The sequence below is a fragment of the Patagioenas fasciata genome, chromosome 3, assembly GCF_037038585.1.
Source record: "Patagioenas fasciata isolate bPatFas1 chromosome 3, bPatFas1.hap1, whole genome shotgun sequence".
Lineage (NCBI taxonomy): Eukaryota > Metazoa > Chordata > Aves > Columbiformes > Columbidae > Patagioenas > Patagioenas fasciata.
The window spans coordinates 122,362,517-122,378,883 of NC_092522.1; the positions used below are offsets into that span (position 1 = coordinate 122,362,517).

Consider the following 16,367-nt stretch of genomic DNA (forward strand, 5'->3'; position numbering starts at 1 on the left):
GGAATTAGTCATCACAACAGGACCCAGACCCGAGCAGGATTGGCATTTCTATCCCAGGCTTGGGTGGAGATTTTCGGTATGACAGAAATAGTTGAAACTCAACCTTTTTGGACCGCTGCCATCTGCAAGCACGGCCCGCACACCTGCCCGGCAGCTCACTGAAGATTAAGGGGTAACCATGTTGTATCCGCCTGTGAACAACTGGAATAATCAGCAGATAGTTAAATATACACACAAATATCTAAGAGTCGCCGCCCAGACTGGGGAACGGGGGGTGTCTGTAGCTTTTTCTGTGTCTCAAATTGTAGATCGCTCCTGTGGCTGAAGAAAAGGCTTCAGCACCAACCAGCATTCTTCATCACCTGCCCTAAGCAAGGACGACAAAAGAAGATATATCCACAAGGGATTTTATTAAAGTAGGCAACACCCACAACTTACAATATTTGAAAAAAAAAAATATTCTTAACATCTTTTTTTGTTTGTTTGTTTTCCTGAATAGGTAATTTAACAGCTACAAGGCTCAAAGTCTCTGCCCAGAAGTCCAACTTCAACTGGTAGCAAGAGTTATACATTTTGTACCACATCAAATGGGCTTAACACAGAAAATACTGTAACATAGTTACAACAGAAGTTAATGGGGAAGATATGGGGAAAAAAAAACACATGCACCAGAATTTCAAACAGGACTCAGACCATGAAGACATCTCTGACCACATTCCCTATCACCACATCATTCCCTCCAATGACTCTCTATTGCAATATGGCTTATTTCAGATTTTGTAAAAGATAAGTTTCTTAAATGGCTGCTCCTAAATGGAGCCAGCAACTTTTGGCAGAAAAAACACAACGATGACAAGAAAATGTGTTCTAAATGCCATTGGTTTGAATTTCACCTTCGCTACAACACCTGATCCAGAGCTTTTGTGCAACAAACACCACAGTGTGTTTCAGAAGAACATTTTTGCTCTTCACTCCCGAGTGTTCACTGAACAGGGAACAGAGAACAGACCCCATGACTTTCAGTGAAGCAAAGAAATGGAGTGAGACCCATCAACAATGCTTTATTTTACACATCTCATGGAATGGAGGCAATAAGGAGTCCCCAGGGTCTGGTTTAGTAGAGATGGGAATGGACAAGACGCTTCAGCTCGTATTAAAGTCTCATCGTCATAGAGTTAATGGTTCACCAGGAGATAATCCTGGTTTGGCAGGGCAGAGGACAAAACCTGAGCCGGTTTTAACTTGGAGGGCCCACTTTGCTGGCCCATTGGGCCAAATCTTACCCTTGAACAATGTGATAGTTACAACAGCAGCCAACATTTAAAAACTCGTCTTTTCAGAAATGTAAACAATATTTTTTAAAAGGTTTCAACAACAGGCCACAGCCTTAGAGGTTTCTGAGTTTAAATACCTGGGAAACGCGTACTGCGCCAACAATGAGTACAAAACCAAGAGATGCAAGTTTAACAAACGTTTAAAATAACTGAGTTTCACCACAGAATCTTCATTTGAAGGCTACTTGCATGAGAAAACGTATTCCCTGCGGCACGTAGACTCCTTCACGACAAGACAGAAATCTGGGGATGTGAGTTATCGCCTCGCTGAGGAAACCCCGCGGGGTTACGGAGAGCGGCACAGACTCGCACCTGCCAAAGCATCATCACAGAAAATATAGAAAACGCGTTGTAGGTAAGAAAAAGACTTGAACATGTTTAGCTACACACGGTTTGGAGTATACAAGACAAAAAGAAAAAAAGAGATGGAGGGATTCATATAGGGAATTTCCAGTCATTTTAAAAAGGAAAGGTATTTTTTTCTTTGAAAAAAGCATAAAATCAAAGTTCCCAGATGCTGTTGCTCAAGGCCTGTTATTGCTAGAGCAACCCTTGGCTCAGATTCATACCCATGTAAACTGATATTTTACCTAAAATGGCTTTCCTGTCTCTCTCTCCAGTTTGTCACTTCTCACAGTCTCTTAAGCAGCTTTTGAACAGACATTCTCTTCCTCGCATGCATCTACTCAGACTCCCTTGTTAATCCCAGAATCTCCTGTGCGTGAAACTCAACGAGCAGAACAGCCCTTAACTGTAGCTAGAAGGCAGTTTCAGCTTCTGGATTCCTCTCTAAAGAATAAAAGCGTATGATGGTTACACATAAATAGCAGCTACAAATACACTTAGAGTGCACACGGAAAATGTAGCGAGCACAAACACATTTTAAAGGCTGACTTTACTTTAAGGCTCCATCATCAGCCCACCTTTAAAACTTGCTCCCGGCATTATGGCATCGTGTCAGCACGGCAAATAATTAGCATAACCAAAAGTAGTGCTAATTAACAACAGAGGCACACCTGGGCATTGTCTTCTTGAAATATGTCCCAGATTCACATACATGTAACAGTTCTTTGGATTCCAGACCTACCGCTGAGGTTAAACTGAAGGCAGCAGCGCTTCCAAAGAACAGGACAAAGCTTAATTTGTAAACCCTGTGTTTTTAAAGCATAATGAGCATCCAGGTCCTGTTCCCCTTCACATTTATAAGCATGATATGAATAATGCTGCTCTGCATGCCCTATGTATACAAAAAAGTGTATGTTTGTACAGCACTACATATATACACACATGTATATATAAAAATATGAACTATCAAGCAAAGTTTTACTTTAAACTAGAATTGCAACAACATTTTGGAAACATGAAGAAACTCTCCTGATCTCTCTTTTGTAAGCAAAGAGTAGAAAGGATCATATCTTACTATGATCCACCAGGAAAATAAAAAACCTATTGGTAACTTCGTGGGATATGCCCAAAACATCAGGTTTGACAATATTGCCCCATGATGTTTGCTGAGGAACCGGCAGCAGAAATGACCAGACAGTCATCAGCCAGGAATAAGTGCTTTTTTTTTCTCTTTTTTTCTATCTGCTTAAGCGTGAAAATTCAATAATTCTGTGTTTGCCATCAGTGCTCTGCTTGGAGACAGAACCAAGTGATGTTTATCTAATAGTACATTCCAGCTACAGTATATTTCTGCCCAACTCTATTGCTACTTATAAAACAAAATACTAATTGACATGCTCTAAGTCTCAGAAAATTACAAACTAATTTAGTCATTTCTTCCTGGTCCTCAGCAGAAATCTGTAAACATCTTAGAAAGTATTTCAGTTAGCTTGAGCAATCCTGGAGTCAGACCCGAGGAAGTTAAACATTGTTGTCACCAACTCCGGGAGATCGTAATCGTGCTTCCAACCCCAATCCCTGCGGGCGTTCCTGTCGTCAAAGTTCATCGGCCAGCTGTCAGCTGCGGTGGAAAGAGAGAAGAAACATGGAGCATGAGGTTTAAATAAAATCCCTTTAAATTTAAAATGTATTATCGCCAGTTATTTAAACTATTTCATACTCAAGCTGAGTTGCAAAATGTAAGATCTGAAGCGCACAGGAGCGATTTGCAAGTGGCTAAAAGGAAAAGAAACCTTGTATTTCCCTTAATGTACAGCAATGTAATGCTTTTCCTCACCCACTGCTGAAGCTGGTACTAACCTATGGCCTGCCTGACATCATCCACCTTGTAGGTCACCTGCAGCTCAGGAACGTGTTTCTGCACCTCTTGGGCCAGCTCTTCAGGGGTGAAGCTCATGGCACTGATGTTGTACGTCCTCATGCTCAGCGTCTCTGAGGGTGCCTCCATGACCTCCAGAGTGGCCTTCAGACAGTCGTCAATATACATCATCGGGAGACGAGTGTCTGGCTTCAGGTTGCACTGAAATTTGCCGGTTTTTATGGCATCGTGGAAAATTTGGACGGCGTAATCTGTAGAAAAGTACAATGGACGCGTGTGCTTGTCTGCCTCAGCATGTTGTTCGCTTCATGGCAGTCAACAATCCTCAAACCATCTCCAAAGTCTCCAGCCTGAAGTCTGGCAGCAGAACTGTGTATGATTTACATGGTAAAAGTAATTCCGAACATTCTAGCGTTTGCACGCTGCAGCAAGACATCAGGCTTCAAAACATTTTTAAAGGAAATGATTGTGGAATCACAGAATCATTTTGGTTGGAAGAGATCCTCAAGATCAAGTCCACCCGTTAAGCCAACACTGTCACTAAACCATGTCCCTAAGAACCTCATTTCCATGTCTTTTAAGCCCCTCCAGGGATGGTGACTCCACCCCTGCCCTGGGCAGCCTGTTCCAATGCCCCACAGCCCTTTCTCTGAATAAACTGTTCCGAATACCCAAATTACACCTCCCTGGTGCAACTTGGGGCCATTTCCTCTCATCCTAAAGATATCAAAGCTTAAGCACCCAGGGAAAGAAATTTTAAAGGCATCAGAGGATACTCAGAGGTCAACTCAATGGGCGTAATGAATCCAAAATCTCTCAGATACTGTTGAAACGTAAAGGCTACAAAGTTATGCCCTAGGCTGGAGTGGACAAAAGTGTTGTTGTAACACTGTTGAAATAGCATCTCCACATTGATGCTCTATATTGCCACAGATTAAATTTCTCCAATGATTGTGTTGGCTTATGTTCTTGCCTGCAATGCTGTGAAATATGCAGCAGTCGCTTACCAGTTGTTCCCCCACCGGGCTGCGAGTCTGCGGATATAATTCCTGGATATCTCAGGCAGCGAAAGTCCAGGCCGTACCGGTAATGGTAGTACTGTGAGACAGGAGAGAAGCACAGTTTCACACATCAAGACATGGCCACACAATTCATTGGTTTCACAGGAAAAATCTGCCACGAGATGAACCAATGGAGATGAAAGAACTACTACTGAACTCCATTACTTGCTGAGTAGCTGCGCTCTCTGCTTGCCCTTTTCTAATTTTCATCCACAACAGCAGATATCGATTCTTGATATAGATTTGGCTTCTAACATAGCATCCAGATCTAGCTCAGTTCAGAAACTGAAAGTTCCTGAGTTGGTGAAGACATCCCAGGTTAACAGAGTCTTCAGACCTGCCACTGGCCTTCAGAAATTAAAAGTGCAAGGAAACAATATGTGACAATATCCACTTTAACAATGTCATGTTTCTAAAAAACTACAAAGCTGAGAGGTTGTGCACATACAGATTCCCATGGCTTTGACTTCAGAGTGCTTTTTAATTTTTGGGGCAAAACTGTCATTCTCTAGCATGCTTTAGCAAGGCTTTGTGCACTGCCATTGATGCAAAATCATATTGGTAGATAAGGCAGAGAAGCCAAAGTCAAAAGAACCAGGGAAAGAAACGATGTTGAAAGTCAGATGTTTGCCAGCTTCCAATTTTTGTACTTTTTCCAACAAAATTCAAAAGATTATCTGTCCTTAAGAGCTGCCTCAGATTACTGCTGAGTATTAAAGCCTGAAGGAAGGAAAGAATGGGGGAAAACCACCGCAGTGAGGAATCTTCCAAAAGCAATGAAGTTCTCCCAGAACTTTCATGAAATAAATAAAAGTAAAAGGATTCTCACTTCTCCCATGAGCTCAGCGTGAACCTTGGAGACTCCATAGATTGTCCTTGGTCTCTGAATGCAGAGATCAGGAGTTGGATCTCGAGGAGATGTGGGTCCAAAGGCTCCAATAGTGCTTGGAACAAAGAGTCTCAAATTATGCTCAGCTGCAATATCCAGAACATTGTGTAAACCTGGAACAAACAACGGCATTTATAATAAATACACTGCATTTTCTCAAGCCTCTGCAGGAGCCATGAATTTGAAACCCTTGTCACATACCGGTAATATTTACAGCTCGGGCCAAAGGGACGTTTGCTTCTCCAACAGCACTGAGCAACGCACTATAGTGGAAGAGCCAAGTTATCCGATTATTCACCACTATCTCACGTAAATTCTTGTAATCCAAGATATCCGTGTAGATAAAAGGACCTGGAAGAAATGGAAGCAAGAGGAAACTGAATGCTAAAAAGAATGGATGTATAGAAAAATTCTAGGCGAAATTCAAGTTGCTGCTTCTTGACTCTACCTCTGTTCAGGATTTGACTGCACAGCAGATGTGCATCGAACAGTATTTGTCAATAAATTAGTAAATAATCAGGAAAAGTGAAGGGAAACTGCTGCCTTTACCTCAACAAAAGACTGATGCAAGAATTCCTGTTTGATCAATGGCATGAAAACAGGGAACATCTACTGTACACTGTTCAAATATCTAAATACATCATTGAACAGTAATGATGAAGAAAAAATTATTCAAGTTTCTAATGAAACAAAAAGAATCCAGAAATAACCTAAGCTACATCCATCTTCAGCATGAAAATTGTCAGAGAATGGAAAAACAGTGCACAAATTTAAATTCCAGCTTGTTCCCTCCAAAACAATAAAAGCATCACTTTTTACAGCAGGAGCACAACAGCCAAGCTCAACTTGACTCAGGTATTTATTGTGGTTAACAAGGTGGCAAAGAGACGGCAAAAAATGCAAAAAACAATATTTGGAAAAATAACTGACAGGAGAAATCAATGTCTTGGCGAGATTTCAAAGCGGGAAGGCATTATCCAGGAGTTTCCAATAGCAACTCATTCAGTTTAATGCACGCATCATTTCGACTTCGGTAATTAGCCTATCAGCATCACTTACCACTATAAAAAACATTATCCGCAGGCTTTCTAATGTCAGACAAGATCACGTTGTTCCTTCCAAAGCGTTTCCTGTGTAAAAATACCCACACGGTACAATGAGTCCACAGTCTCCAACATCATTCATAAGTTGCTATGCTGCTGTTTTGTTTTGCAGGGGCAATATCAGAAGAAAAAGAATTTACGCAATGAAATCAGCTATTGCAGACAAAAATAAACCACCCTAAAATATGTCAATATAGCATCTTAGAAATTAGGTGTGGATATGGATGATGTGGACCAGGGAGAGCTCTCAGAGCATTTTACATTTCTTGAAAAGATACCATGAAAAAATAAGGTAACTGTGTATGTGAGGCAGGAGAACAGAAAGAGCCAGAGGAAATGTAGTTCTGATTTACTCCTTTTGCTGCAGCAGTTCCTCTTTAACCAGTTCCTTGTATCCTAATGCTTCTTTTTGTTTGTGCTTTACTAAATAAGGTACCTTACTCCTGAAGTTATTTAACTGAAATGATCAGAGAGATAAAAGTCTGAAGTTGCAAAGCCCAACAGTGGAGTAATTAGTAAACGACTAAGTATTTTTTCAATATGATATTCGTAGTTTTGTTCTTTTCTGTAGAACCTGCATAAAGTTACAGCCTTTGTCTCTCTATTGAGTGTTCAAATTCAGCTTTATCTGGCTAGACCAAAAAAGCAAAAGGAAAACTGATCACCCTCTGAGGATTCAGAGTCTCAAAACTTCCTTTTAACTACAAGCAAACTGAACTCAGCAGCAAGAATTGGGTTATTTTAGGAATCGTGACCAATGTACACACAAAACGTACATCAGCAAACCCAAACAAAGCACAGGAGTTAAAAATAAAAAGGCTGAAAACTTAAAGTATTTTACAAAACTAAGAGGTAAAAAAACGCCAATAAACTGCAATTGTTACTAGGATTCTTTTAAAAATAACTTTCTGAAAATTATTGCTTCTCAAAGTTATGGTTAAAGCTCGAACACCTCACTAATAGTGAATCAAAGAATCATGACATACCGCAGAAGTTTAGCAAGTCCCACTCCAAGCTGGCCAAGACCACCTAAAAGGCAACACACAAGAGCCAAAAATCAGAGGAAAAGTGATATCAAGACACAGATTTCCATTATTATATGTATTATATCAGAAATGAGTATTTCTTTCAGCGAGTCAAAAAGTTTTTATATTTTCAATGAAAACCCTGTGATTTCTGGAATGAAATATTACGGAATCACAGAATCCCAGAATGTCAGGGGTTGGAAGGGACCTGGAAAGCTCATCCAGTGCAATCCCCCCATGGAGCAGGAACACCCAGCTGAGGTTCCACAGGAAGGTGTCCAGGCGGGTTTGAATGTCTGCAGAGAAGGAGACTCCACAACCTCCCTGGGCAGCCTGGGCCAGGCTCTGACACCCTCACCGGGAACAAGTTTCTTCTCGTATTCAAGTGGAACCTCCTGTGTTCCAGTTTGTACCCAATGCCCCTTGTCCTATCATTGGTTGTCACCGAGAAGAGCCTGGCTCCATCCTCCTGACACTCACCCCCATGTGGGTCTGTGATCCCATTACCATAAGGGAAAGACCATCACAATTAAAGAATATTTTGAGTATTTTTGCTTCCAGCATTCTGCTCACAAGGGAGGGAGGAGTGGGGGATTTGACTGAGAAGCTGGGGCAGGAAAACTGTTGCGACCAGAATGCTGACCTGTAATTAGCACTCGAGGGTGATCAGACTCGGAGAAAGAAACGGAGTGAAAGCTCGCATCGGAGGTCACTTGGCGAGGAGAGACTCCGATGCACCGAACAGGCACGACAGGAATCCCACATCCACAACCGGAGCTCTGGAGCAGCCGACCGACAGCTCTGCTCACGTTTCGGACAATTGGCATCTTCCTCCTTCAAACACACTGTGCGAAAAGAGAGGAAGAGATTAGTCACAAATGACTTAACCATCTTAAATGTTTTAGATGCTCCCTGAGAAAACTCTGAAGGGTTTAGGAGAAGCGTGATGCAATCCAAGGTCAATCAGGAGCCACAGCTACTAGAAGCAGGCTGTGAAGTAACATGAATGTATCCACCAGAGCGAGCTCAAGAAAACATCCACAGCCCAGCACCCAATATAATAAACAGTAAGAATATAGGTCAAGTTTAAGCTTTAAGTCATTTCAAGCACAAAAGACAACAAATGCACAATTCGACAAGGTGAGCTGCTACAATTACACAGCTTCACTGCAGGTACTTTTGAGTTTAAAGTTTTGCAGACTGTCAGAAATAAACCCACCCGTTTTATATTGCATCAGCAAGATGCCAAGCCAGAGGCAGCAGTAAATCTCTTTAAAGAGCACTGCTTTACTCAAACTTAATACACACGATGGACAGTGGCTGAGAAGCGAACAAAGGAGAAGCAGTATTGACTCATGAAAGCATCCTAATTACTTCACCAAAAGAAAAAAGACAGGATTTGCTCATAGTAACACACTGCAAAAAATATCCCTAAATTACACTGAGCTTCACTCAAGTTTTTGTTGTATTTTTCTCTCCAAATCTTCCATGCTGGGGAAGGAAATGTACCCTGAATAAATCCGATGTGCATCCACAATTGGTCTTTCTGAGGTTCCAGTTTACTTCTTTCAAAGATAATTCCCAAGGTGAAGTCACTTAAATTCTTCTTCAGACAACTTTTAACTCTCTTTCCCAAAGTGACAGAACAAGTAAGACCCCAGATGAAAACATATTTAAAACTAGCTTGCTTGAGATTACCCTGCCAATTCCTTTCTCATATGGGTTCTTGGTGCATATGTTATAAAAAAAAGAGAGCGTGAAGGACGGTCACAAGAAGAAATTACGGCAGTTAATTGCTGCAGATGAATTCCAGCTCTATCAATTCTAGTATGCACAGAAAAGCAAACAAGTAGTTAATGTGGGTGCTCCTTTCACTTACGGCAACACACAAGGCTGAGAATTTTCTGATACTTTATGGAATTCTGCTATTTAAACAAAGACGACTTGCTAAACTACCCATCACAGGCTAAAGAAGATACTCTCCCCGCAAAAAAGTGCATTATTAAAAAGCACATTTGCGTATTTAAACTGATCATTAGAAGGGGGGTGGTCAGTAGGTCAGAGAGGGTCTCCTGCCCCTCTACTCTGCCATGGTGAGACCACACCTGGAATATTGTGTGCAGTTGTGGCCTCTCAGTTCCAGAAGGACAGGGAACTGCTGGAGAGAGTCCAGTGCAGGGCAACAAAGATGATGAAGGGAGTGGAGCATCTCCCGTGTGAGGAAAGGCTGAGGGAGCTGGGGCTCTGGAGCTGGAGGAGACTGAGGGGTGACCCCATGAATGTTTACAGATATATAAAGGGTGAGTGTCAGGAGGATGGAGCCAGGCTCTTCTCGGTGACAACCAGTGATAGGACAAGGGGTAATGGGTTCAAACTGGAACACAAGAGTTTCCACTTAAATTTGAGAAGAGACTTCTTCTCAGTGAGGGTGCCTGAGCCTGGCCCAGGCTGCCCAGGGAGGTTGTGGAGTCTCCTTCTCTGCAGACATTCAAACCCGCCTGGACACCTTCCTGTGGAACCTCAGCTGGGTGTTCCTGCTCCATGGGGGGATTGCACTGGATGAGCTTTCCAGGTCCCTTCCAACCCCTGACATTCTGGGATTCTGTGACTTATTCTAAGATGCATCTTTCTTCCCCCTTAGACTTGTTTGCTCACTTATTTAGTGCATTGGTCAATTAGTCTCCTGATGAATTAGCCAAGGCTCTGCTGCACCTCACGGCCACAAACTTATGAGGGGGATCAGTCTCCCTGATATTAGGTTTGGTCTATTAACCCTGCATCTCTCCTGTCACAGAACAAATTGCTCTGTTGTCTCTAGGCTTTGCGCAAGTTTCTTGCAATTACTTGTTAGACACCAACCCTAAGTACCTACATCTAACTCCATCTATAAAACTAGAGCAAATGAGCTAACTCCCTGAGCACTGAAAGAGAAGCAGCCCCATTTTTTGAGGATTTAACCTCAGAGATAACTAATTGCTATCTAAGAGTTTATACATCTTTTTCCTAGCTTGATTCTCTGGCATTGATTTGTACAATCCACCTTGTTTGCTGGTGGGACTTGATGATGAAGGGACAGGAGCATCTATCCCATGAGTGCAGGCTGAGGGAGCTGGGACTGTTCAGCCTGGAGAACAGAAGCTCAGGAGGGATTTTATCAATGTAGGGGAGGTGCAAAGAGAGCAGAGATGGTTCTTCTGAGTGGTGCCCAGGACCAGAGGCCATGGGCACAAACGGAAACAAGGGAGGTTCCTCTGAACCCCAGAGAATCACAGAAGAGTTGGGATCAGAATGGACCTCTGGAGATCATCTAGTCCAACCCATCAGGAAACACTTTTTATCTCTGAGGATGCCTGAGTGCTGGCACAGGTTACTCGGAGAAGTTGTGGAGTCTCCACTACCCTTGGAGATATTCAAACCCACCTGGACACAGTGCTCAGCAAACAGCTCTGGGTCACCCTGCTTGAGCAGGGGGAGGTGGATCAGATGATCTCCAGAGGTCCCTTCCCATTCCAACCATTTTCTGCTGCTCAGCCAAGGCGCTGATAAGATTTTTCCCTCCCCTGCAAGCCCAGTTTCACAAAACAAACACGTTCTTGCTGGTTTTGAAACTCAGTCCCTGTCAACCCTACTCAAAATTAGCTAAGAGGTACAAAAGTAGTTATGGGTGAGGAGAAGGAAGGCAGTAGGGAGACATGTCCAGATAATTCGACCCCATAAAACATGTTTCTCCCTAGGAAACAAACCTAAGAGGACTGGCAGCATTAGCCCTTTAAAGAGCCACAATAATCCCTTCTCATTTTATAATGGGACGACAAAAAGCTCTTAGAGCACCAAGAGAGACTCATCCATCTCTGTTGCAGAAAATTTCCCCTTGAAGTACCTGAAAAGGCATTTTGAGCTCTATGAACAAGGTCCAAACTAAAGTTTGTTGCTACAAAAAATGTCACATTAGGATCAGATTGGTTTCCCACCTGTTTTTTTCTCCAAACGCACCTGGAGCAAAACCACACAGGCTTCAGCTGAGAATTTACTTGCAAGTCTAGGCTGACCCAAAAGAACAATATATACACATTTTATATCAGGCACTGAAACATCCCTGGCTGACCACGCAAAAATCCCATCTATGACAGGCATTTATTTCTAATTCAAATATGAAGGGGGAAAAAATGGTGTAACTAGCTATTAAATGCTAAAATTTGCCAGCAAGTGCACAAATATATATAGAAATTAATAGCACTTCTTAAAAACATTTCCCAAACCAACCATGAGATAAAGGGAGCCCCAACACAGTGAATTACTTGCAAAACTTGGACAGAAAAGCCCATTCTGCTAGATCAGAGTTTCCCCATCCTAAATAACTTCAAGGCATCATTAACAGCTGAGAATACAAAAAATTATCAATTTAACTGATGTAAAAACAGGCTTTTTTGATAGATTTCTCTTTCTTACTATCCCAAAGAGTAATACTTCCATACTATTAGGAAATGGAAAGAAAAGGTTAATGGTTTGGCTTGACGATCTTAAACATCTTTGCCAACCTAAGCAATTCTATGATAAAAAAAATATGTATTTTTAAAATTTTTTAACACCACCCCCAAAATAGGGTGGGTAACAACCTGAACATTTCTCAATCACTGGTTTTACTCACTGACCCAAACCAATACTGGAAACCGACTCTTTTGTTTTCTAGATTAAGTAAAATGAGGAAACTTTACCCTGAAATGTGGAAATCGCTTCCTCCGCCCCAGTAATTTAAACTAACAACCAACACTAATTCCGAGGATTAAGTAACGCAGGCAGGAATTTTGCCTCTGCTGTACTCACCTGTCCCTCAGCTGGTGACAGAGCAGAAGCAGAGCGGAGACGGCAATTTATAGGACACAGCCTCTTTTGAAAGCCAATCAAAAACCTGACAGAATGTAGGAGTTGTCCCACACCTTAAAGAGAGAGAGAGAGAAAAGCGTGAGAGCAGCAACAACCAGGGGTATCACTTTCTTCGCATTTGCTTGATTTCGAAATGTCCTCAGCTTCGTGACTGGTGGAGGACCCTGAAGCTGTGCAGGCAGCTGCTTTAACCAACACATCACAACTCGGGGTCATCTCTGAGGGATGGGTTTTAAACTAATTAGTAGCCCTGCAAGGGATTAGTACAAAGCAAACACATGTTCAAACGTAAAGCAATAATCTCCCTCGGATAGCAGGAAATTTGTGAGTTTTGTAAGAAGATTAAAGCACAGAGAGAGGGAAAAGAGGGGAAAAAAGAAACGGGTTGGTAAAATGACATTTAGCAAGTTCACTGCTATCTGCTGCTCCTGTGCAAGATGTCCAAATATTTATATAAGCAGCAAGCACTTGTTGTTCCTATAAAAGACAAAAACATGTTTATAGAAGCCAGTAGTTTCGTATGTATTAGCTATTAATAGAACATTATGGTGATAAGAAAGGTAAGAAACTCATGGGTTTGGTCTGGAAAATCCCACAACAATGAGCTTTAAATCAAACAGGAAAGAGGGAGGAGAGACAGATCAGAACCAAACCGCAAAGCTCCTACAGTATTTCTGGGGGCTGCACAGCTGCTGAGAGGCCACGGGATGTTCCAACAGAGCTGACCAAAGCAATCCAAAACTTGCTTCTTTCAAAGAAAGTTAAGATACTTTCTAGGGCTCATGATCTCGCAGATTCCCAACCACTTGTATTTTCAAAACATCCTCGGGTACAAGGTCCACACCGCTGAACTCCAAATTATCGTTCTCCAAAACAGTTTCTGCTTCAGACCTGAGGAAGGGTTTACGCCTTGGAAAGCTCCTCTTCTTTTTCCAACTGCATCAAGAAGAGCTCAAGTGGAAAGATGCTGCTCATCTTGGGCATCCAGGAGATGAAGCACATGCCACCTTGCCTGTCCCACAGGAAAGCCTTACTCCCCAGTGCCAAAGCGGGCACCAGGGCTATGAAGTTGGTGAAGGGTTTGGAGGCAAAGACGTGTGAGGAGCAGCTGAAGTCACTGGGTTTGTTCATCCTGGAGGAGACCGAGGAGAGAGCTCATGGTGGCTGCAGCTTCATCACAAGTGGAGGAGGAGGGACAGGGCTGAGCTCTCTAGTGACCAATGGCAGAACCCGAGGGAATGGCAGAAGATGTGCTAGGGAAGGGTCAGTTGGACATGAGGAAAAGGTTCTTCACCCAGAGGGTGCTGGAGCACTGGAACAGGCTCCCCAGGAAGGTGTCACAGCCCCAACCTGGCAGTGTTCAAGAAGAGACTGGACAACGTCCTCAGACGCACGAGGTGAACTGTGGGGTGTCCTGTGCAGGGACAGGAATTGGACTCAATGATCCTTGTGGGTTCCTTCCAACTCAGGATATTCCGTGACTCTATGTGTTGCCAGCTGGGAAGTCCATCACATCACTACATTTGGGGGCACTCATGCTGCAATAGTTAAGGGATAGTCCCAGCTCAACCAACACTTAATGCAGCCGGGACAGCTGGAAAAACCAAAGCCATCACATGTCCCCTGTTGGCATTTCTTCTGGTTCAGAGAGCTTCAAACCAGGGTAAGGGAACCCTGCATCCCTCCCTGTGTCCCATGGTGGGATGAGATGCCGTCCAAAGGGACTTTGACAGGCTTAAGAGGTGGGCCCGTGTGAACATCATGAAGTTCAACAAGGAAAAGTGCAAGGTCCTGCACCTGGGTGAGGCAATCCCAAGTACAAATACAGGTTGGGCAGAGAATGGATCGAGAGCAGCCCTGAAGAGAAGGACTTGGAGGTGTTGGTTGATGAGAAGCTCAACTTGATCGAACAATGTGCACTTGCAGCCCAGAAAGCCAATTGTATCCTGGGTTGCATCCAAAGAACCATGGGCAGCAGGTTGAGGTTGGTGATTCTGCCCCTCTGCTCTGCTCTGGTGAGACCCCCCTGCAGTGCTGGTCCAGCTCTGGGTCCTCAGCACAGGACACACATGGAGCTGCTGGAGAGGGGCCAGAGGAGACCCAGAAATGATGTGAGGCTGGAACAGCTCTGCTGGGAGGACAGGCTGAGACAGTTGGAGTGTTCAGCTGGAGAAGAGAAGCTCCGGGGAGACCTTAGTGCAGCCCTTCTGGACCTAAAAGGGGCTGATAAGAAAGATGGGGATGAACTTTTTAACAGGGCCTGTTGTGATAGGACAAGGAGTTTTGAACTAAAGGAGTGGAGATTTAGGCCAGACGTGAGGAAGAAATTGTTTAAAATGAGGGTGGTGAGAGCCTGTCCCAGGTTGGGCAGAGAGGTGGTGGATGCCCCATCCCTGGAGACATCCCAGGCCAGGCTGGACGGGGCTCTGAGCAACCTGAGCTGGTGAAGATGTCCCTGCTCATGGCAGGGGTGGCACTGGAGGAGCTTTGTGGTTCCTTCCAACCCAAACTCTTCTGTGACTTATGTACCAGGGCAGGGCAGAGAGTGGCTGGGTTGTTCTCTGTTCTCTCTGTCAGGCAGCTGTTGGTTAACCTCAGTTAAAATAACCTTGACACACACTACAACCTCCACGGCTGGTTTTCCAGAGGTGATGCATGACCATGGGACGCTGCTGTACTCCTCTCAAAGCCCGCCAAGAAACGACGTCAGCCTCAAACACCAAAGGACTGACCAGACATCTGACCTCAGCCACCAGAAATACAAAACAAAAAAGAGATTATACCGGCTACTGAACAGCATGAGGCTCTTGGTAAGTCAGATTTACTTCACACTGGGCTTACACAGGCGAAGTAAAGAGGTTGGTGCAAGTTACGTGTATAAAGAAAACATGTAACCCCACATCATCTCTCCGCTGAGAAGAGGGTCCAAGGGCAGGCAGGAGGTTTGAAGATCAAAGTGCTACAGCCCCACAGCTGGGGACGGACTTTTTGTCAGGGCCTGTTGTGACAGGACAAGGGGTGATGGTTTTAAACTAAAGGAGGGAGATTCAGGCCAGACATGAGGAAGAAATTTTTGATACTGAGGGTGGTGAGAGCCTGTCCCAGGTTGGGCAGAGAGGTGGTGGATGAACCATCCCTGGAGACATCCCAGGCCAGGCTGGACGGGGCTCTGAGCAACCTGAGCTGGTGAAGATGTCCCTGCTCATGGCAGGGGTGGCACTGGGGGAGCTGGGAAGGTCTATTCCCACTCAAACTACCTAACGACTCTCTGATTCTATGTGAGCTTCTCCTCACGCGGCTGCTCCTCAGGGGCGGCGGGGGCTCCCCGGCTCCCCCCGGCCAAGGCCCGGGCTCCCCGGGGATGATGAGACAGCGCGGGAAGCGGCGCCCGCCCCCCTCCCGCACCCCATTCATTCGGTCCCGGGCTGCGGAGCCCGCACTCCATTTATTGGGCCCCACACACCCCAGCCGGCCCCGCGGCCCCACCGCCCGGCCCCGCGCTCACCCGCGGACCCCGCCGAGCTCCCGGCTCCGACCGCTCCGCTCGGCTCCGCTCCCACCGGCTGCGGGTGCCCGGAGAGTGAGGGGTGAGTGGGGGGGGAGGCGGGGCTGCGGGATGACGTCACCGGCTGCCGGGGAGGGGATAGGAGAGGGGAAGAGGGGAGTGATGTGACGCCAGAGCGACGCCACGCAGATGTGACGTCATACCCCTAGAGGCGGGTCGGCTGGACCCAGTCATAGGATCACAGAACGGTTTGGGTTGAAGGGACCTTCACCAGCTCAGGTTGCTCAGAGCCCCGTCCAGCCTGGCCTGGGATGTCTCCAGGGATGGTTCATCCACCACCTC

General features: G+C 44.7%; 1 protein-coding gene across 2 annotated transcripts; it reads right to left on the reverse strand.

Moving 5' to 3' along the window:
* Positions 1-391: 391 nt before the first annotated feature.
* Positions 392-16,120, reverse strand: LOC136100449 (L-threonine 3-dehydrogenase, mitochondrial). 2 transcript variants are annotated; one of them, XR_010651188.2, is made up of 11 exons: positions 16,026-16,120; positions 12,461-12,573; positions 8,280-8,481; positions 7,598-7,640; positions 6,568-6,638; positions 5,710-5,859; positions 5,449-5,621; positions 4,566-4,656; positions 3,540-3,809; positions 1,925-3,300; positions 392-1,646 (listed from the first exon to the last, which is right to left on the reverse strand). XR_010651188.2 is itself a non-coding variant. In XM_065835557.2 (10 exons), exons 3-10 carry the CDS (start codon positions 8,461-8,463, stop codon positions 3,161-3,163), a joined length of 1,122 nt encoding a protein of 373 aa, XP_065691629.1. In that variant the 5' UTR covers positions 8,464-8,481; positions 12,461-12,573; positions 16,026-16,120; the 3' UTR covers positions 392-3,160. The 2 variants fall into 2 exon arrangements, 1 of the variants encoding a protein (XP_065691629.1); XM_065835557.2 differs by having other exon boundaries at positions 392-3,300.
* Positions 16,121-16,367: the final 247 nt, after the last annotated feature.

Excerpts from the sequence above, each read along its gene's own strand:
- LOC136100449 (XM_065835557.2), bottom strand. The coding sequence starts at position 8,463 with ATGCCAATTGTCCGAAACGTGAGCAGAGCTGTCGGTCGGCTGCTCCAG. Across the intron at positions 7,641-8,279 it reads CCCTCGAGTGCTAATTACAG|GTGGTCTTGGCCAGCTTGGA; the intron begins GTCAGCATTCTG and ends GTTGCCTTTTAG. Across the intron at positions 3,810-4,565 it reads GCCCGGTGGGGGAACAACTG|ATTACGCCGTCCAAATTTTC; the intron begins GTAAGCGACTGC and ends ACTTTTCTACAG.